Source organism: Salmo trutta, chromosome 4, assembly GCF_901001165.1.
Source record: "Salmo trutta chromosome 4, fSalTru1.1, whole genome shotgun sequence".
NCBI lineage: Eukaryota > Metazoa > Chordata > Actinopteri > Salmoniformes > Salmonidae > Salmo > Salmo trutta.
The window spans coordinates 6356012-6379350 of record NC_042960.1 but is presented as its reverse complement, the minus strand read 5'-3'; the positions used below and the strand labels follow the sequence as shown (position 1 = coordinate 6379350).

At 45.3% G+C, this 23339-nt stretch overlaps 1 protein-coding gene across 1 annotated transcript in view; it reads right to left on the bottom strand.

Annotated features, from left to right (window-relative positions):
• The window catches only part of cntln (centlein, centrosomal protein), a gene marked incomplete in the record, with an annotated part of 100135 nt that overhangs the window by 45598 nt on the left and 31198 nt on the right, over nt 1-23339 (bottom strand). The window contains 6 exon segments of the mRNA XM_029749605.1: nt 2631-2884; nt 3193-3268; nt 4194-4236; nt 7032-7597; nt 10188-10279; nt 13575-13675. Coding sequence (XP_029605465.1) covers nt 2631-2884; nt 3193-3268; nt 4194-4236; nt 7032-7597; nt 10188-10279; nt 13575-13675 — 1132 coding nt within the window.

Below are 23339 nucleotides of genomic sequence, written 5' to 3'. Positions count from 1 at the left end.
AAAATTATAGACTGATAATTTCTTTGTCAGTGGGCAAACGTACAAAATCAGCAGGGGATCAAATACTTTTTTCCCCCACTGTAGTAGTCAGTACATTATAGTATAATATAGTAGTCAGTACATTATAGTATAATATAGTAGTCAGCAGGGTATAGTATAATAATATAGTAGTCAGTAGGCTATAGTATAATAATATAGTAATCAGTAGGGTATAGTACAGTAGTCAGTACATTATAGTATAATATAGTAGTCAGTAGGGTATATTATAATATAGTAGACAGTAGATAATAGTATAACAAAATATAGTAGTCAGTACAGTACATTAAAGTATAATATAGTAGTCAGTAGGGTATAGTATAATAATATAGTAGTCAGTATAGTACATTATAGTATAATATAGTAGTCAGTAGGGTATAGTAAAATAATATAGTAGTCAGTGTAGTACATTATAGCAGTCAGTAGGTTATAGTATAATATAGTAGTCAGTATAGTACATTATAGTATAGAAGTCAATAGGGTATAGTATAGTATAGCAGTCCCCAGGGTATCGTATAGTATAACATTGCAGTCAGTAGGGTATAGTACATTATAGTATAATAGTCAGTGGGGTATATTATAGCAGTCCGTAGGGTACAGTATAGTAGTCAGTAGGTTATAGTATAGCAGTCAGAAGGTTATAGTATAGTATAGCAGTCCGTAGGGTATAGTATAGTAGTCAGTAGGGTATAGTATAGTATAATATAGCAGTCAGTGGGGTATAGTAGATTATAGTATAGTAGTCAGCAGGGTATAGTATAGTAGTCAGTAGGGGTATAGTAGTCAGTAGGGTATAGAATAGTATAGTAGTCAGTAGCGTATAGTATAATAGTCAGTAGGTTATAGTAAAGTAGTCAGTAGGGTATAGTATAGTAGTCAGTAGGGTATAGTATAGTATAGTCGTCAGAAGGGGTATAGTAGTCAGTAGGGTATAGTGGTCAGTTGGGTATAGAATAGTATAGTAGTCAGTAGGTTACAGTAAAGTAGTCAGTAGGGCATAGTATAGTATTCAGTAGGGTGTAGAATAGTATAGTAGTCAGTAGAGTATAGTGTAGTAGTCAGTAGGGTATAGTATAGTAGTCAGTAGTGTATAGTAGTCAGTAGGGCATAGTATAGTAGTTAGTAGGGTATAGTATAGTAGTCAGTAGGGTATAGTAGTTGGCAGGGTATAGTATAGTAGTCAGTAGGGTATAGTGTAGTAGTCAGTAGGGTATAGTATAGTAGTCAGTAGGGTATAGATGGGTATAGTAGTCAGTAGCGTATAGTATAGTAGTCAATAGGGTATAGTATTCAGTAGAGTGTAGAATAGTATAGTAGTCAGTAGAGTATAGTGTAGTAGTCAGTAGGGTATAGTATAGTAGTCAGTAGTGTATAGTAGTCAGTAGGGCATAGTATGGTAGTTAGTAGGGTATAATAGTAATCAGTAGGGTATAGTTGTTGGCAAGGTATAGTATAGTAGTCAGTCGGGTATAGTGTAGTAGTCAGTAGGGTATAGTATAGTAGTCAGTAGGGTATAGATGGGTATAGTAGTCAGTAGCGTATAGTAGTCAATAGGGTATAGTATAGTAGTCAATAGGGTATAGTAGTCAGTAGGCTATAGTATAGTAGTCAATTGGGTATAGTAGTCAGTAGGGTATAGTAGTCGGCAGGGTATAGTATAGTAGTCAGTAGGGTATAGTGTAGTAGTCAGTAGGGTATAGTAGTCAGTAGGGTATAGATGGGTATAGTAGTCAGTAGGGTATAGTATAGTAGTCAGTAGGGTATAGATGGGTATAGTAGTCAGTAGGGTATAGTATTGTGGTCAGTAGGGTATAGTATAGTAGTCAATAGGGTATAGTAGTCAGTAGGCTAGTATAGTAGTCAATTGGGTATAGTAGTCAGTAGGGTATAGTAGTCAGTAGGGTATAGTATAGTAGTCAGTAGGGTATAGAACAGTATAGTAGTCAGTAGGGTATAGTATAGTAGTCAGTAGGGTATAGTAGTCAGTAGGGTATAGAACAGTATAGTAGTCAGTAGGGTATAGTATAGTAGTCAGTAAGCTATAGTATAGTAGTCAGTAGGGTATAGAATAGTATAGTAGTCAGTAGGATATAGTATAGTAGTCAATTGGGTATAGTAGTCAGTAGGGTATAGTAGTCAGTAGGGTATAGTAGTCAGTAGGGTATAGAATAGTAGAATAGTATAGTAGAATAGTATAGAATAGTATAGTAGTCAGTAGGATATAGTATAGTAGTCAGTAGGGTATAGTATAGTATTGCAGGAGACTGCAGCAGTGTTTTCAGTGCTCTGTGGCTCTTCCTCTGCTCCTCTGTGGTGCTGACCTCCTCAGGCGAGGGCAGGCCTGTCAGACACACACTTATTAAGCATGATAAGGGCAAAGGAGCTGCTCCCACTGCAGCCAGGGATAGGGCCCCCAGAAACACACCGAAAGACAAAAGAAAAGACAGGAAGAAACAAAAGAGGAAAGAAAAATAACAACTTCCTTGTTCCCAGTTACTGTACCAACCCCCCTGCTTATTTTTCCCTACACCTCCTTCTCTTCTGTTTGTTCCACTCTTTCTGTGCCTGTTCTCCCCTCTTCTGATCTGTGGTACCTGTGATAACTGCTTGCTGACGTTCAGTCTCTGGGTGAGCTGCGATGTGATCTTCTCGTTGGCGTCTCGCAGCTCCTGGGAGGAGCGTTGGGCATCACGCCGGGCGGTCTGTAGAACGGCGAGGTGGCGCTGGAGCGCCAGAACGCGTCCGCGCAGAGAGGCGGGGGCGCAGCAGCCGCACCTCTGGGCCTTCCTCCTCTTTCTCTCACTCCGTCTCTTCCCTCCTTCCTCCCCCGGCTCCCTCTGTTTATATCCTAACAAGAGGAGAACACAGTGCGTTCCTCAGAGTGTTCAAGTACAAGAGAGCGGCGAACACACTTACAATCCCCATTTAGATTTCTGCTGCTGAGAGTTATCAAACGTGTGTGTGTGTGTGTGATACTCTATCATCAGACTGACTAAGCCATTCCATATATAACCGATACAACAGTGTAGAGACCAGAATCTTGTTTTGTATCAGGTGTTGCTTCCGATAGTGTGTGTGTTTTGGTGTCCCCCCCCCTAAATAGTTGATAAAGTTTTGTGAAAATCTGAGTGAAACATGAAAACGTGTTGTTGCTACCTTGGTTCGGAACATCAGGCTGCGTTCTGGAGAATTCTTCCGCTGGCTGTTCTGAGGCGGCTGCATACCTGTGTGACTGGAAAAAGACAAACCAAAATGTTTTGAAACTCTTAAACCCTGCCGTTTAATGCAGCACAACAGGTTGACGTCCACGTCGTGTCACACAGGAATCACAGCATGTGGCATTTAACGCGACAAATCACACCGAGCCATAATGCGGCGCAACGTGTTTAATACAACACACGTCGACTCGAACGCAACTCTACACCGCCACAACTCTCTTGACAGGTGCCTGATGAAACACCCCCGCGCTCACTCACCCCCTTGCCCCTGTGCCCCACGGTGTGTGTGTGACACCGCCTGAGAGCGTTTGTAGTCACATCAAAGCCCTCCCCCCCGGAGCACCGGTACGGTTTAATCACGGGCTGGTTTGATCACATGGAGCCTTCCGGAAGACCTTTGATTTGTGACACAGCGCACGTGGATCCACTGTCATGGCGATGAGGCTGGGCGGAGCTGATGGGCAGGGCGGGCGGAGCTGATGGGCAGAGCGGGCGGAGGGGCATGTGGAGTGGCTGACTGAGGGATCTGATTTGACAGATAGAAGAGCCTACAGAACATCCCTTTGGTGAATAGCTGCCAGGTATTACAGTGAAGGAGTTGACAATGGACAAAAACAAGTACAGAAAAACCTGGACTATTGATTTCATTGGGTGGAGGAGGAAGGAAGAACAGAGGAGGCAGAGCCTAAAGCCAGGTAGAGCACAGAGTAGCCACTGCACTGCGTAATATAGGCTAGACATGACCAGGCCAAACCCAGGTTAACAACATCCTGACTGACTCACCGATTACAAACAAACTCTTCAGAAATGAAATCAACAATTCAATTAACAATTCAATGAACTACTTCAATTCCACATTATGCGTAAAGACTTGTTAGTCGATTGAATGGAGGTTATAGTGAATGGAAGAATAGATAAGACTTCTCCAAATGGACTCACCTTGGCTGGGTGACTGTCCAGGCTGTCAGAGTACTCCTCTCCACTGTCACGAGAGAGAGAGACATAGAGAGAGAGAGAGACAGAAAGAGACAGAGAGAGAGAGAGAGAGAGACATAGAGAGAGAGAGACAGAAAGAGACAGAGAGAGAGAGAGAGAGACATAGAGAGAGAGAGAGACAGAAAGAGACAGAGAGAGAGAGAGACACCGAGAGAGAGACCGAGAGAGAGACAGAGAGACCGAGAGAGACAGAGAGAGAGAGAGAGACAGAGAGGGGTGGGAAAAAGAGAGAGAGAGAGACAGACAGAGAGACAGAGGGGTGGGAAAAAGAGAGATTGTGAATATGTATTAGCACAGTAATATTTCAAATTTGCATGTATGGAAGTTCAATAACAATTTATATATCCAATGTTCCATTTACCATCAAGCAGAGTATTGTTTTCTCCATCTCATTCCACGCGCAATTTAATTCCTGAATTTATTTCCTGAATTCTTGGAAATGACCTGAATCAATTCCAGCTCATCAGTTGTGCTGCAGTGTGTATCAACATGTATGAAGACTGCTGTGGCCTTCATTAGTGCGGTCTGTGTGACAGACGTGTGTGAGTGGCATGGCTGAGCACCGACGAGACGAGCCCATCTGATGGACGGACTTGCGGTAAGGGTTTCGGAGACACACACACCTCCACTCCCTACCCACCCACCTCCCCCGTTATCGACAGTGACCTTTGACGTGGAAGTCAGTGACATTTACGCTGTGGGTTTTATTAACGTGGGGTGGTGAGAGCAGCAGAGGTAAAGACCTCCACATCACCATCAGCCTTCCCACATGACAGACCAGAGGCCCCAGGGCTGGGGGGCGCAGGCTGGGGGTGGAGGCTAGAGCTGGGATCTGGGGCTGGAGGGAGAAAGGACTGGACCCAGCCACTAAGGCCCAAGACTGGCCTACTGACAGACTGTGCTGAGCACTGAACATTCCAGTATACCACACACCTGCACCAGAGAGGCATTTAGCCTACAATACCATACCAAAGTAATAGTTTGAATACTGTATGTAATCAATGCAACAGGAAGGGGAATAAATAACTACTTCAAAACAAACCAACCATGTGGATACAAGTCAAGTCCTCACTATAACAGTATGCTGGATGTATTGGATAGACTGTATTTGCATGATATGCTGTTGTAATTGACAGGTATTTCAGATAGCCTGTCTTTACCTGCCTGCTCACTGCCTTTGAACCACTCGCTCAGCCAGGGCGGGGGTGATCACCTTGTCAGGGAGTGAGCTGTATCACAGTATCTTATACCCTGTGGCAGGGCGTCCCCCCTGTTTAGGGCACTTCTACTATTCCATCATTCTCAGATGTGCTGAGTGGACAGGACAGTGTGCTGGTCGTGTCATGGCTGCCTTGCTTCGGGAGACAGGCTGTATGTGTGTGCTGGTATATTATATATTGTATACCAGATACCTCCTGCTAGCCCCTACAGTACTCTCCCGGAGGCCCCTGCCTCAGCCCTGCTCTGCTCTCCAAACAAACTGCTGATGTGGTCAAAATTCAAAATGTCCGCCAGCCTTAAGGTACTTCTTCCTGAAACTTTCTAACCACAAGTCGAGCCAGAGGCAGTGAGAAGAACAGTTAAAAACCAAGACGGAGGAAGGCGCTTGTCAGTCACTTCTTTAACGAGTGTGATATCTTCATTTTGTTGGTATTTAACAAATTCTCTGCAGGATGAAAAGCCACATTTTGCCAAGCACCTATAGGCATAATAATATTGAGACATGAGAGACAGAAGGCTTTAACAGCACTGCACCTCAACTGACAGGTAACTTAACTAAAGACATCTTTATTTAAGTCCCCCCTTTAGGTTAAGGGAGAAACATGCCATAGGTTTATACAGCCACTGTTAGGTTTCAACGTCCCCATGTGAGTAACCAAGGTTTCAGTGAGATTAATTAGTCATGGGAGAGGTGAGGTGAAGTGTGTGAAGTGTGTGAAGTGAAGCAAGGCTACTGTTGGAGGGGGGGAAGAGAGTCTCTGTGAGAAATGAACATCAGCCAGCGGTGCGGGTAGCCGGTGTTTGAAATCAAATCATCCCAACCATCACTCAATAAACATTAGCTCAGTGGCTTTTTAGCATAAAACATACATGAAATAATTACTGTAGATGGTTCTTCATTTGGAGAGTGTTAAACAGCTTGTAGACATCTGGTAGCGAGCCGAGGAGGGTCATTCAAAATTTATCCAACTAAATTAAGGCGAGGAGAGGAATGAGAGGGGGGTTCGTGTGGGGAGCAAAAAAACGGTTGCGCACATCCTGAATCGACATGTCACAAGATAACGGAACTGACTGGGGTTGGGTGGTGGGGGGGGAACCTATGCCTGGGAATGTCTTAGGTTGCTGTCAAGAGAGGGGTGAATATGCAAAGGACCGGTAAATTAAATCAAGCTGCCAAACTGTCAATTCTCAGGCCTCATGACTGCATCACTGGAAGATATCAAGTGTCGGGCCCTTATCATATCAAGTGTCGGGCTTTCTTGGCACCAGTTCAACTCTGTGTGCAGAGGTGGCTAATTTTGCATGCAAATTTCAGTCAATAAGCTCCGAGCAAGACGTCCCAGGATATTTCAAAGGATCTGACAGTTGTTTTTTTATTTTTCCTCCCTCTCCCTCCATCGGCTCTTGAATACCAACTAGACAGGCGCTGAAAATTCAATCACCCATTTGCTTACGCTTTGCATATGCACGGTGTCCCCTCGATGCCGCTAAGCCCCCCCCACCCTAGAAAATAATGAGGGGGCGAGAGAGAGAGAGAGAGAGAAAGTGTGTGTGTCGTACCTGTCCGCGCTTATGTCCTCCCAGTCGTCCCTAGCAGGGCTGCGGCCTCCCCCTCCAATGGCTTGATTGGGGCCAACCGCTCGGTGGCGGTGCAGCCGCACTGGGCCTCTGGGCCGCATGCCTGTTTTGAATTTGACCTTGCTGTTTGCTAATGCCCCTCCACTTATTCCTCCTCCAGCTGTGGCTGCTGTGGCCAGCCCTGTTAGCATGTTAGCCTTGGGTCGTCTCTGGCTCCTGTTGAAGTCCCGGGCCGCCCTCAGGATGCCCAGCTCCTGCCTGAGCCGGAGCAGCTGCTGCCGGGTGCGTCCGGCTTCCCTCCTGGCCCCCTCCAGCTGGGTCTCCAGGGCCAGGGCCTCAGCGCGGTGTCTCTCCCCCTGGGCGAGTGCCTGGGCATGAGCCGCCTCATCGCGAGCAGCCCCCTGGGTGCGGAGGCGGGCCAGGGAGCCCTGGAGGTGCTCCTTGTCCTGGGTTAGAGCTGTGTTGGCCTCCTGGAGGTCCTGGTTGTCCTCCCTCAGCCTCTCGGTCTCCTGCTCCATGGACACCGTCCTCCTCTCCAACTGTTCTATCTATATGGTGATCATTGAGTGTTCATTAGGACCAAAACTAACCTCCCAGTCATATCACTCTATGTACTCTGCCATGTAGAGTTAATGGACCTTCTATTCATTGTAAATGTCTTAAAACAAGCTACGAACAAGAAAAATCCTGTCAACTTTGAACTGCGAAAACAGGGTAGTGTCAGTGTTTCTCTCTACTCCGACCTGTGTTTGCAGTAACTGTGCAGGCCAGGGTAGTAGAGGGTTGAAACAAACCATTAGGCCATTAACACAGCGGCAGGTAGCCTAGTGGTTAAGAGCTTTGGGCAAGTAACCAAAAGGTCGCTGGGTTGAATCCCCGAGCCGACTAGCTGAAAAATCTGTCGATGTGCCCTTGTGCAATGCACTGAAATCTAATTGCTCCTATAAGCTCTGGATAAGAGCATCTGCTAAATTACTGAAATGTAAACACTCCCATTCTGACTGAGCCCCCCCCCCCCACTCCTAGAGAGGCTACAGACATCTGACTGCTAGCCCCCCCCTCCTAGAGAGGCTACAGACATCTGACTGCTAGCCCCCCCTCCTAGAGAGGCTACAGACATCTGACTGCTAGCCCCCCCTCCTAGAGAGGCTACAGACATCTGACTGCTAGCCCCCCCCTCCTAGAGAGGCTACAGACATCTGACTGCTAGCCCCCCCTCCTAGAGAGGCTACAGACATCTGACTGCTAGCCCCCCCCCCCCTCCTAGAGAGGCTACAGACATCTGACTGCTAGCCCCCCCTCCTAGAGAGGCTACAGACATCTGACTGCTAGCCCCCCCCCCCTCCTAGAGAGGCTACAGACATCTGACTGCATGCCCCCCCCCCTCCTAGAGAGGCTACAGACATCTGACTGCTAGCCCCCCCCCTCCTAGAGAGGCTACAGACATCTGACTGCTAGCCCCCCCTCCTAGAGAGGCTACAGACATCTGACTGCTAGCCCCCCCCTCCTAGAGAGGCTACAGACATCTGACTGCTAGCCCCCCCCCTCCTAGAGAGGCTACAGACATCTGACTGCTAGCCCCCCCTCCTAGAGAGGCTACAGACATCTGACTGCTAGCCCCCCCCCCCCTCCTAGAGAGGCTACAGACATCTGACTGCTAGCCCCCCCCCCCCTCCTAGAGAGGCTACAGACATCTGACTGCTAGCCCCCCCTCCTAGAGAGGCTACAGACATCTGACTGCTAGCCCCCCCTCCTAGAGAGGCTACAGACATCTGACTGCTAGCCCCCCCCCCTCCTAGAGAGGCTACAGACATCTGACTGCTAGCCCCCCCCTCCTAGAGAGGCTACAGACATCTGACTGCTAGCCCCCCCTCCTAGAGAGGCTACAGACATCTGACTGCTAGCCCCCCCCTCCTAGAGAGGCTACAGACATCTGACTGCTAGCCCCCCCTCCTAGAGAGGCTACAGACATCTGACTGCTAGCCCCCCCTCCTAGAGAGGCTACAGACATCTGACTGCTAGCCCACCCCCCTCCTAGAGAGGCTACAGACATCTGACTGCTAGCCCCCCCCCCCCCCCCCCCTCCTAGAGAGGCTACAGACATCTGACTGCTAGCCCCCCCTCCTAGAGAGGCTACAGACATCTGACTGCTAGCCCCCTGACCAGTCACCTATCACTAAACACTGAAAACAGGACCACCCCTTTGTCTCTTTGGTGGAAACGGTTAAACAGAACAGTGGATACCTGCTGGGTGCAGCTATACCCCCAGGCAATCTCTCTCTTTTATTGGGCACGGCTCTGCCCTAAGCTTAAGCAGCACGGTACCATTCAAACAAAATTAGAGCGGCTTTCCGGCCCGCCTGATCATCGACTTACATTGAGTCGGGGCAACATAAAATTTCACGCACACACACACATACAGTGCATGCTCCTCACCGGGCCTCCCCAAAATGTCTTTCCATTACCCACCATGTCTGGATAGCATAAATGAGTGCTGCTCCTCTCCTCCCCTCCCTCCTCTCCCGACCCCTGTTGGTTGTTATACTAACATGGTACTGTCACTCTGTAATAGATGCCATGACAGTCTCCATTAAACCGCCCGCCATATGGCATTTGTTGGCGCTAGGCGCCTTGGCATCATCTGCTAGAAATGATTCCGGAACAATTTAATTCCCCGTTAAAATAGTTCCCTGTGTCCCTCTCAATCCTCTTCAACATACCACTGCATGACTGTTATGGGCGTATGAGCACGCTTTTACATCCCCTCTTAACATCCCCCGAACGGCACTTCACCAACGTCATTGTGGAGGATTATCACACTCACAGTGAGTGATGGGGTCTGGGAAGAAGTCATTTAAAAAACATTATTTGTGGTTGTTTTGTAGTTCTCAGAGGAAAGCCTTTGCAACCAATAGCAGACACTGAATACTTTTCAAATATGTTTTTCTAATTGTTATTTTGGCCAGAAAAATGCCTGCTCAACGACAAAACATCCACATAAAACTTCCAAGAGCCGAGACAGTATTTTTCTCCCCACTTCAGTGTTACAGAAATAACTTAAGTGGGTATTGTGGTGAGGAAGACTTTTGTCTTGCCGGGTTTCTTTTATTGGCGGTGACAAAGAGCACTTTACTGTACCTTCTTCAGCGACTGCTCCACTCTCTCGGCAGAGGGCTTTTTGGGAGTGCTGTTCTTGACCTCCGGATCAGCTGCCACTTTGTGAAGAAGCTCTGCCAACGAGGACAAAGCATGTTATTGTGACACGAAGACAAGACAAGTGTCTGCTTCCTTTCAGCCAGCCACATGGGTAGATGAAAAAGAGGAAAAAAAGATATTAAATCAATTTTTATTAATTATGTCTAATTGATTTCTTTTCGCGCCGTAAGCCTATTCTGTAGGCTACTTGTTCTTTTCTGAAAATAGTGTCAGAAAAGAACACATGACTTGTCAGTGTCTGACTGTCAACCTTTGAATCCTCCATGTAAGTTCAAGACAAGAGAGCTCTAAATTATATCACTTTGGCAATTATTCAGAAATCTAAAACTATTATAAAATGACAACGCAAAGAGAAATTGAAGACAGTGATTTGTCATATTAGGGGATTAGAATCAATAAATCTACCCGAGAATATCCATTTCCATTCTAAAACCCCAGGACATAGTCTTTATCAAGCCCCATTAATAATACAGGTCTTATATTTTATCTAAGCATCCACTAGCATGTTCAATCAAAAGCAGACATTGGTGAAAACACAACCCCCTCACCCCGGAGATCTTAAACAAACGTGGAGAAATGTTAAATTCCCCTGTGAACACACAAACCCTGGCTGCCCTGCTCTCTTTGTAGCCCACCATGCATCCACACCCAGTAGAATAACTCCTCTCCAACGAATAAAATGTGCCTTTATTGGGAGCAGTTCAACAAGTCATTATTATGTTTTTTAACATTCACCGGTGAAGAAGACGAAGAACAAGTATGTGAGTAGATTCCCCTGCTGCTACAAGCGAGAAAGAATACATTTAAAAATCACAAAAGGAATAGGAGTTTGTCTGTTTTGTGTGCGAACCAACCTCTTTTTTGACCCCAAAAATTAAAATAAAAAGGTTGAGGCAAAACAATAACGAAGACAAAACTTTTCCGCCTCCCTTCACTCCTTCTTGTTAAACTTTCATGGCGGTACAAGGAAACTCATTTGTCAGATGAGGTTGAAAATGTTAAATATTCAGGCACTCGACTTTTCCGGTCAGTTGACCTTTTGTCGTGAGATGCAGGAGAAAGAGGTGAGAGAGCGAGAGGTAGAGAGAAAGAAAGAGGTGGATCCACTCTTCTCCTTTGCTCCTCCCTCCATTCTCCTTTGCATGGCCAAGGAAAGGAAAGGGAAGTTTGTTACTTCAAATTAGCCGTCTCTTTTGTCTCCGCCGGCTTGTCACATCCAATCAGACCAGAGCCCAAATAAGCGAGGGCTGCCGCGCAGCGCTGTGTACATAACCAGATAGGGAGACAATTATCCCACTCGCACCCGGGCTGGGGGGTGGCTGGGGAGTTGGCACCTCGGCACTAGTACCTTGATATGGAGGGAGTCAGTGGCTCTCTAGTCACTTTGCTTTGGAGGAGGTCCCAATGCTACAGCATTCATTAACGTCTAACGGCTCAAATGTCTTCTCAACCCCATCACCTCCTCCTCCGCACCTCCGTCTCCCGCCCCTTACGGGCCAAGCCACAAAGGTCTCCGCCACGGAGCGCTGTCTTTCATCTGTTTGCTTTCATTAGCGGGATTGTGATGGGGTTGGGTTGCTGCTTGAACCTTTCTCTCCCTTTGATCGGGTCAGAAGGGTTCCGCAAGAGTCAATTCCGGGGCCGCTTGTAAACGTGTTCTATGGATCTCTGGGTTTCTGCTGCCAGGGCCTGATTTGAGCTGCTACAGTGTTGGTTTATGATGAGCTGGCCTCGGAGTTAGCAATTTCAATTTACATCTTGTATGTCAATCAATTACATAATCACTTTAGTCACAATCAATCCTTGGGATTAATTTAAAAGGGCCAAACTGTGATATTTCTAGACAATTTTTAAAATCGGGATTGGGCCTTTATGTTATTATGAAGTGAAAGGCAGTAGTATAAATCATAAACATTCTGTGGCTGCAGCCGTGCTTTCACTCAGGTGGTGCCGTGTAGAGATTATAGGTCTCTAATTTGGTTGATTGGGTGACAGACAGGATACAATGTTAAACCATTACTTTCAAAGCCAGTCTCTCTCAGCTTTTCTGATTATGCCATTGATTGTCAATGGGATCCGCCATCTTAATTAGTGGCGTCCTTTGTAGCCCTGGTTTTGTATTTGGCCGACAGACACCATCATTAATCATCAGGTAAATTAAAGTGATGGAGAACAGATTGGTTATTGAACTTGTTAATTAAAAGGGCCACTGTAGTAGGTTATTCAGTATTTGACAACGCGATGCAGATTGGGAGTCCCAAATGGCACCCTTTTCCCTATATAGTGCACAACTTTTGACCAGCACATATGACTATGATAAAAGGTAGTGCACTATGTAGGGAATAGGGTGCCATTTGGGACACAGGCAAATTGATGCATGTTCTATGATTAGGAGGGGAGGTATGCACTATGCAAAGAAGATGGGTTCTTTTTGATATCCCAGTCCATTTAGAACAGGTTGATCAGTCTTTAATTGAATTGTCCTGTTAATTCCACTGAAGAAGTGGTGTTCAACCCCCACAAAAAAAGTAGCTGAGGAGGTACAACATCACAAGCACGTCAGAACACTACCGTTCAACAGATGTTCGACCTACGTATGTTAAACTAACATATGTGCCGTTATTCAGTGTTTTTTTTGGGGGGGGGGGGCCCTTACACCACCCCCCCTCTTCTGGGAAAAAATAAACATTGTTTTTACAGCTTTTTCTTTTGTTGTTACACACATGTTGTTACATGTACATTCTACACACATTCTACATACGTTTTTTTTAAACAGTAGTTACATAGCAAGAATAAAGTAATTTGATATTTCGATTTACATGACATATAGAGACTTATACATTATAAATCGTGTTTTCATTCAAAACTATTATAGAACATGAGCTTGTAAACCCACCCCTCAGTCAGTGTTTCCTCTTTGACTTGTTCAGCCTAAAGACAATATCCAGGGGTGTTGCTTCATACCTACAGTACGCTTGAGATTGAAAACCAATGGAGGACACATTCTTTCAGACAAGGAGAAATGGGGCAAAACAGCTTGATGGGGTTCTGATCTGTCAGTCAGCCTCTAGATGAGAGTGTGGACCATAGAGTTGGATAGAGGGCACACTTGCCACAAAGCCTTTTTTAGCATGGACAGCACAATTGAATGCATTCATCATTTCACTGAGTGGGACTTCTAATATTATAACGAGGGTCACACAATTCCACCCAGGTCAGCAAGACGGATCAGCCAATGGATTATAATCCTGAGCAAACATTGGGTGGGCTTTCTTTCCAACTCTATGGTGTGGAAGTGAAAAGGCTCACCTTGTTGTTCGTTCTGAAGACACAGCCTCAGCTCCTGTACAGTGGCCCGGTCCATAGCAGCCTGGACACGCAACACATCCAGCTCCTCCTCTAGGTTAGTCCTACCACCACACACATCAAAAAACAACACTTAAAACAACACAGCGGTTTTCTTCAAGACTTTAGTGACAGGAAGGGCAGTTTCTGTGTCAGACTTGCCCTCCTCTTCTCTCAACACACCTGGACCCAAGGAAAGGATACATCTGGTTACATTCCTGTAAATGCCACTTCTAATTCCACCTTACAACCATTGACTGTATGTGACGTCTCCATTTTACTTTTAACCTGACAACCGTGCGATCAAATCCTCCTCTACGATACCAAGATGATTAATATCAAGATGAAAACCAGCTAATTAAGGCTGAATTTAATTCATATGGAAATCAAAGTGACAAGAAACATGAAACCCAGGTAAGGAGGTACAATGTGTGTGTGAGTGTGTATGAGCCCAATTAACTCTCTGCGATTAGCTTGATTCCCGCTAAAGGCTAATTAAGAGGAAAGGAGCCATGCTCGAGACTCTTGCACTTTCAAGTTATTATTAGGACCCAAAAAGAAGTCTGCGGAGGATACGAGTATAGGTCCCGCTGAGACCGTCGCACCTGAAAACACACACCTCGTTCCCCGCCCCTTCCCTCCACAGCCCCAAGCACCCGGGGAGATGGAGAAGACAGAGAGAGAAACACTGTCTGTGTCAACTACTGTTTCAGTGGCATCCTATCACTCAACCTGATTTCCTTTTCCTGACTGACTGACTGGTGGCTATTGTAATACAGGTTCAACTAGGAGCATGGAACGGTCCAGTAATGAAACCTTACACACCTCCAGACCAGCGACATATGAGTGTGGTCGTGTCAGCTTGGACCCTGGTTCTGTTAGTAAACACACATGGTGAGGGCCTTCTGGTGTTCTGTTCTGTGCTGTTCCGTCCATTCCGTTCTTTCTTCAATGATGTCTTCATTTACATAAACATGGACTGCTAAATGTTCTTACTGGTAGTTGGCAATAAAATGTAATTAGTTCTCAGTTAGGGATAGGTTAGTTAGTAGGCTTGAGGTGTGTGAAATGGCTCAGGGTTCACCACAGTAATACAGTGTGAACCAAGGCCTAGTTTCAAGTTGTATTAGTCGTATGTACAGGATACACATGGTATACACTGTCTAACTAAATACTTGCAGGTTCCTTCTGGACAATAAGATATAATAACAGACGAATGACCTAACGTTCCCACAGCTTAAATAAATCCACAAATTACCCTCTCTGGGGGGTGAGACAGAGAGAATGCGGATGGATACGTGTCGCTGCTTCACTATAGATTTTCCTCTATAAATGAGCTGCAGTCGATGCAGGCTCCAGCTCCCAGCACTGCCCTGAGAATACTATTATGTATCCATACAGCCCATTAATGGGACAAATTAACTGAAATGTGGAACGGGCCAATTTCTTCTAATGTTTCTCTTTTACGCCTTGTCTGATGCCGGCCGTATCGACGTGACACCGAAGTTCATATTGAAGACACTCTGTTTGTTGAAGGATGAACATGTTTCTCTCAGTGATCCCGGATTAGATTGCAGATGGGGTTTTGTTTTGTGTCCTGGGACCTTCTGGTTTCCCACCATGACACCCTAGTAAAGGACCAGTATAGGAGAGATATTATACATATCTAATACATGAATGCAGTCGGTGTGTGGCCCAATACGCCACACACAAGCAAGCAAACAGAGACAAATTCCCTTGAAGACGGCTACCGGTAGATGACTGTCCTTAGATCCTAAAAAGACATCATAGGTGACAGTACTATGAAGAACTCTAAGCAAAACTTATCTTATTCCTCAACCCAACTAGATCACCTTCTACTGTGTCTGCTCTCCCTCTCAACCAAACATTTACCTCACATCTCCAGCGTGGTGAGCTGTGGTGTTAGGCCTCTGGGCTGCAGTGTGAACACCGCTTTATTAGCCCTCAATCCAGCAGCCAGTACTGGAGGTCTCTTCAGACCCAACAGTTGTTCAATTAAAATACAGACCAAGGCCCGATGCAAATTCCAGTTTTTTTTGTCAACTGCATATAATTTGTTTTATGAGAGGTTGCTAACTCCCATCTCCCTCCCGTTCGATTCGCCCCCTTCTCCGTTTCCCTCTCCCTTTCGCTTCATAGGCTTGTGTGATTCCTTAGTGTGAATGCATCAATTTGAATAACAGATGTTTATTTGCAGTCTATTTGGTTCCCTGGGGGAGGGGGGAGCGTGGCCCTCTCTAGAGGGTTGAGAGGCTGGTTGGATGTTAGATATCTCTTCGAATAAATACATAAGGAAGAGGGGGTAACACCAGGGTTGCCTGAGGAGTGTCTGTATCTATCAGCGCACCACACACAGGAGAACGGCTCAGAGTAAAACGAGTAGAAACAACAGCCAACTCCCCTGTTGTTCTGAGATCAGATACATAATGCACTACTCTTAGCTATAGAACAGTGGTGGGGAAAATCATGCCACTAAAATCTACGGAAGTCAATATTCTGAGGTGCTTGAATAAACGCATTCAAGGTGCATTTCCTATAGCAGTAATTGATTGCTCCTCTCTACATTACAATATCCTCTTCTGGGCTTCACCACTGATATTTTCGGCGTCCAATATAGCACCCTATTCCCTATATAGTGAACTACTTTTGGCCGCATGTAACGTGTGAATAGGATGCCAATTCAGATGCAGCCAAAGGACACACTTGATCCACTACGGTGGCCCTCCAGAACACTACTGATAGGTAGACTTTAATAATCCTAAAACAGATGCTTTCCTGTCCAACCCTTGACAGCAGCATAGAACAATGTTTGTGGTCAATCACACATCCTGTTCTCTCTTTTTCCCCTTTCTCTTCTGTTCAAATAAAGCCAGCAAATCCATCTCCAATTCCCTCATAACGCCTCGCCTGAGGTAGAATACAAACTCAGCAGGCTTGAAAGCGGAAAAAACAAACGCTTTTACCTCTGCTAGCATCAAAACGAAAGAAAACAGACGGAACAGATGCGTTCTGCTTGGTAATGATGGCTCTGTATTGTACGTCTCTGTTTCGCTGTTTGTTAAAACCCTTCTCTCCTGAAATACAGTAGTAGCATCGGAGCCAGCCGAGCCCTGAGCCATCTATTCCAAGTCATTTGATCTTTTCTCTACCTGTGTTCCTCTAGAGTAGACTAACAGAGCTTAGAGCACACACTGCCAGCTCCGACCCACCAGGGATCACAGAGCAGTACATCATCTTTTGACCGTTGTGCTTTTCACGCGCCAGGCCTTCCCTCGATCTCACTCTCTCCCATTTCATGCTTGGCACATAAAAACATAGAACAGAGAGAGAGAAAGAAAGAGTGAGTGAGAAAGAGAGAGGAGAGGGGGTAAAAAAAACACTTCTAGCACTTTCTATGACTAGAGAGGAAAGCGCGTCAGTTCCCCCTGAAGAAGAGGTGAGGAAAGACATCATTTTGAGTCAGAGGGGAATTCCCCTCTCTCTCTGCAGCTTTAAGCCCAGAAAGGCAAGTCTGTCTGTGTGTCCATACCAAATTACACCCTATTCTCTATTAAGTGCACTACGTTTGACCAGGGCCCATAGAGCTCTGGTCAAATGTTGTGCACTATATAAGGAATAGGATGCCATTTGGGACACAGCCTGTGTCTAGTACCGACGGGGAGGGAGGACGGATAAGCCTCCACTGTCAGCAGTAAAGTGTTGTAGTTCATACAGCTCTCTGTTCTCGTGACGTAATGCAACAACAACAGTGAAGCAGTGAGTCACTGAGCGGAGCCAGAGCACACCTCTCCCTCCTCAGCCACGGGGCATTGATACGGGAGGTAAATAGGCCTCCAGGTTCAGGCACTAGTGGGGTGGACTAGTGAAAACGGTTAAGGAGGTCCATTGTGCCCGCCGCATTAAAATACCAGATTTGAGATTTCAGACCCTAAGAACAGTATTTTTTGTTAAGTATGATGTCATCTGATGATGGCATCTGTCAATATTGACATTACAACATACAAATACCACAAAACGTAGACTGAACCCTGCTGCGTTTATACTACTGTTCAGTGTGTAGTGTTATGGTATCTGTTTGCATGTCGTAAAGTGACACAACACAGTATCTGACTAAACAGGTAGATATCACTGTAGGGATGTACTTTCTCAGCTTGGTCCTGTGAAATGTGCTTATTATCCATGTTGATGTTTCACAGCACAGCTTTAGTTCCCATGCCTTCTGAGCGTCGGCTGGCCGTGGTACAATCCAGACAGCAGGCAGGCTAGGGCTTGCCTCATAATTACCCAGTAAGTGTGCAGCAAAGTTTCAAAGAATAATTCATTTAGCAAATAATGAATAAAGGAGGCACTTAGGTGGTCGGTTATCAAAACAAACATAAAACATTGTCTTCTTTGTGTGTGTGTGTGTGTGTGTGTGTGTGTGTGTGTGTGTGTGTGTGTGTGTGTGTGTGCGCGTGTCTGTCTGCCCCGTGCGTCCCTCCCCCTAACACTCCCTGGTCCGGGGGGCAAAATACACTCATTACTCCTAATACATTTTAGCAATCAAGATGAAAGGAGAGAGAAAATACATCGCAGAGAGAAAGAGAGAGAGCAGAAAACCCGGGTAAACTTTATTAAACTTCATTAGAGTCAAACGTCTCCACCACGTCTGTAATGGTCACTCTCAGTAGAGGGAGCTTCTTCGCCACTCCGTTCTTCCTACAAATCATCTCAAAGGCTTTTTATCCAACAGTAATAGCTGCCTAATTTATGCTTTGATGTCGACTGAGTGTACCGTCTTTAGTGTGAGGGCGCCGCCTGCCGCGGAGCGCGCCGCGTAGCCAGTGTTTAGTCTGTTTACGAGGGCCTAAATAATCCCTGCCTCCCTTTCACCCACAGACCGCTAACAACAATTAACGAGCGGCGGACAACCAGAGGACTACAAGAGACAGAACCATAATGATGGGAGATAAAATGAACCCATGGCGAATCAACATTGCTCTCCCAACCCGCTCCCGCCCTGCCTCTCCTCCACCAACGACAAAGAGGACATTTCAATCTGAATGCCTGGCCGGCGCTCCGGCGGCTTTCCGCTTTATTTGCTCATTCGCAATTGAAGTAATTCAGATCATTCTCCTCCAGAGTGTGCTTCATGTTTGAGAGCCCATATTTGAAACGGGGGTCTCTGTCTGAGGAGTACAACAATTGATGATTAAATAAAGGAGAGAGAGAAAGATTTCCTGCTGACTGCCTAATTTGATATCAAACCGATGGTAGAGTGGTCCCAATGGAAAATGTCAAGTCTTCTCTCAGGACCACTTCAAACCTGGGAGGGTAAATAGGCCTGTTTTAGGGGAGTCTATAGACCTTGACACAACAAACCAAGGGTAAACCCAGTTTATACATTGAAACAGTGATCAGAGTGAGATTACAAATAAATCTATGATCTGTTTGATATAGACACAACAACAACAAAGGAAACAAACAATGCTATGACAGAGGGAATTTACACTACCAATGTGACTCTATGCACACTCACTGGACTCTACCCACACACACTGACACTCCAACACACACATGCTCACACATACTTACACTGACACTCCAACACACACATACACACGTTCACACATACTTACACTGACACTCCAACACACACTTACACTCCAACACAGACACACACATACTTACACTGACACTCCAACACACACGCTCACACATACTTACAATCCCACACGCTCACACATACTTACACTCCAACACACACACACACACACACACACACACACACACACACACACACACACACACACACACACACACACAGCTGGAATTCAGTTTATTTTCTAACCTGATTGCCTAGTCACTTTACCCCTACCTACATGTACATATTCTCTCAACTACCTCAACAACCTGGTACCTCTACAACCTGGTACCTCTACAACCTGGTACCTCTACAACCTGGTACCTCTACAACCTGGTACCTCTACAACCTGGTACCTCTACAACCTGGTACCTCTACAACCTGGTACCTCTACAACCTGGTACCTCTACAACCTGGTACCCCTGCACATTCACTCGGTACTCCTTGTATATAGCCTCGTCCTAGTTATTTATGGTGTTCATATTTTCTATTGTTCTTACTTTTTAACTCTGCGTTGTTGGGAAAGGGCTCCTAAGTAAGAATTGCACGGTAAAGTCTACACCTGTTGTATTCTATATTCGGCGCATGTGACCAATACAATTTGATTTGAGATAACAAGTTAAGTAGAATGCTTCCCTGACTAGATCCTTATTATTTATTCATTAGGACAAAGGGACATTTCTAACATAAATGCAGGCATTTAATCTAATGCTGCAGATCATGGTACTTCTAATGATGTCAGGGGAGACTCTAGTCCGCCTTCACTCAAATCACCTAAACACACAGGTCTTAATAAGTTCAAGGGTATGAAGTTGAGTTCTTAAGCACTCTGTGCCTGATTGCATCCATGATCATTTCCATTGCAGGGAGCCAGTGGGAGAGAGATTAAACTACAATAGTGGACTTGCAGCTGGTTCACCTTCCTTAACGGCCTCACCTCCACTAAGGGAACTAGAGGATCCAATAATTGGAGTGTTGTTGTGTTGAGAGCAACACTACAGGGACCCGAACCCAGGGAATAAACACTACACAAGCACACTCATTTTGGCAACAAATGGTTGATTGGACCTCAAACCTCTTTTATAAGTGCCTGTTTGGATGGGGGGAGCAATGATGAAACATCTGTACACAGCCGCTCAGGACAGAACGAGAGAGAGTGAGAGACCAAAAGACACAGAGAGAGACTGAGCCCGAGAGAGAGAGAGAGAGAGAGAGAGAGAGAGAGAGAGAGACAGAAAGAGAGACAGTAAGAGAGACAGTGAGAGAGAGAGAGACTTTAGCCCGAGAGAGACAGAGAGAGACAGAGATTGAATGAACTACAGGACATAATGAAAACCCTCCAACCCAAAAAGGCCTGTGGTGTTAATGGTATCCTAAATGAATTCTAAAATATACAGACCACACATTCCAATTGGCTATACTTAAACTCTTTAACATCATCCTCAGCTCTGGCATCTTCCCCAATATTTGGAACCAAGGACTGATCACCCCCATCCACAAAAGCGGAGACAAATTTGACCCCAATAACTACCGTGGGATATGCGTCAACAGCAACCTTGAGAAAATTATCTGCATTATCATTAACAGCAGACTCGTACATTTCCTCACTGAAAACAATGTACAGAGCAAATGTCAAATTGGCTTTTTACCAAATTACTGTACGACAGACCCCGTATTCACCCTGCACACCCTAATTAACAAACAAACAAACCAACAGAGGGTAGTGCGTACGGCCCAGTACATCACTAGGACCAAGCTTCCTGCCATCCAGGACCTCTATACCAGGCGGAGTCAGAGGAAGGCCCTAAAATTGTCAAAGACTCCAGCCACCCTAGTCAGACTGATCTCTCTGCTGCGGCACGGCAAGTGGTACCAGAGCGCCAAGTCTCGGTCCAAGAGGCTTCTAAACAGCTCCCCCCCCCAAGCCATAAGACTCCTGAACATCTAATTAAATAGCTACACAGACTATTTGCACTGCCTCCCCCTTCTACGCTGCTGTGATAATAACAGAGACTCTGTTATTATCTATACATAGTCACTTTAATAACTCTACCTACATGTACATATTACCTCCATTACCTCGACTAACCAGTGCCTCCGCACATTGACTCTGTACCGGTACCCCCTGTATATAGCCTCGCTATTGTTATTTTACTGCTGTTCTTTAATTATTTCGTACTTTTTTTATAGGTATTTTCTTAAAACTGCGTTGTTGGTTAAGGGCTTAAGTAAGTAAGCATTTCACTGTAAGGTCTACTACACCTGTCGTATTCGGCGCATGTGACAAATACAATTCGATTTGAAAACAAAGGCAAAGTCTTCTCAAGCTTTGTTGAGTTCAAAATAGCTTTTGACTCAATTTGGCATGAGGGTCTGCTATACAAATTGATGGAAAGTGGTGTTGGGGGAAAAACATACGTCATTATAAAATCCATGTACACAAACAACTAGTGTGCAATTAAAATTGGCAAAAAACACACACATTTCTTTCCACAGCGCCGTGAGGTGTGACAGGGATGCAGCTTAAGCCCCACCCTCTTCAACATATAGTCTGCAGCACCCGGCCTCATCCTACCAGAATCTGAAGTCAAATGTCTACTGATGATCTGGTGCTTCTGTCCCCAACCAAGGAGGGCCAACAGCAACACCTAGATCTTCTGCACAGATTCTGTCAAACCTGGGCCCTGAAATAACCTTTCAGTAAGACAAAAATAATGGTGTTCCAAAAAAGGTCCAGTTGCCAGGACCACGAATTCAAATTCCATCTAGACACCGCTGCCCTGGAGCACACAAACAAACGATACATACCTGGGCCTAAACATCAGTGCCACAGGTAACTTCCACAAAGCTGTGAACGATCTGAGAGACAAGGCAAGAAGGGCATTCTATGCCATCAAAAGGAACATAGAATTTGACATACCAATTAGGATCTGTCAGAAAATACTTGAATCAGTTATAGAACCCATTGCCCTTTATGGTTGTGAGGTCTGGGGTCCGCTCACCAACCAAGAATTCACAAAACACCAAATTGAGACTCTGCATGCAGAATTCTATAAAAATATCCTCCATGTACAACGTAAAATACCAAATAATGCATGAAGAGCAGAATTATGCCGATACCCGCTAATTATCAAAATCCAGAAAAGAGCCATTAAAATCTACAACCACCTAAAAGGAAGCGATTCCCAAACCTTCCATACATAACAAAGCAATCACCTACAGAGAGATGAACCTGGAGAAGAGTCCCCTAAGCAAACTGGTCCTGGGGCTCTGTTAACAAACAGACCCCACAGAGCCCCAGGACAGCAACACAATTTGACCCAACTAAATCATGAGAAAACAAAGAGATAATTACTTGGCACATTGGAAAGCATTTACAAAAAAAACAGAGCAAACTAGAATGATATTTGGCCCTAAACAGAGAGTAAACAGTGGCAGAATACCTGACCACTGTGACTGACCCAAACTGAAGGAAAGCTTTGACTATGTACAGACTCAGTGAGCATAGCCCTGCTATTGAGAAAGATTGCCGTAGGCAGACCTGGCTCTCAAGAGAAGACAGGCTATGTGTAGGCTGCCCACAAAATGAGGTGGAAACTGCGTTGCACTTCCTAACCTCCTGCCAAATGTATGACCATATTAGAGACACATATTTCTCTCAGATTACACAGATCCACAAAGAATTCGAAACCAAATCCAATTTTGATAAACTCCCATATCTACTGGGTGAAATACCACAGTGTGTCATCACAGCAGCACGATTTGTGACCTGTTGCCACAAGAAAAGGGCAACCAGTGAAGAACAAACACCATTGTAAATACAACCTATATTTATGTTTATTTATTTTCCCTTTTTTACTTTAACTATTTGCACATAATAACTTTTGAAATGTCTATTGTTTTGGAACATTTGTGAGTGTAATGTATAGTTTTTTTCCCCCACTTTTGCTTATTATCTACTTCACTTGCTTTGGCAATGTTAACCTGGCATATGTTTCCCATGCCAATAAAGCCCTAAATTGAAATTGAATTGAGAGAGAGCCTTTAGCCCAACAGAGAGAGAGAGAGAGAGAGAGAGAGAGACT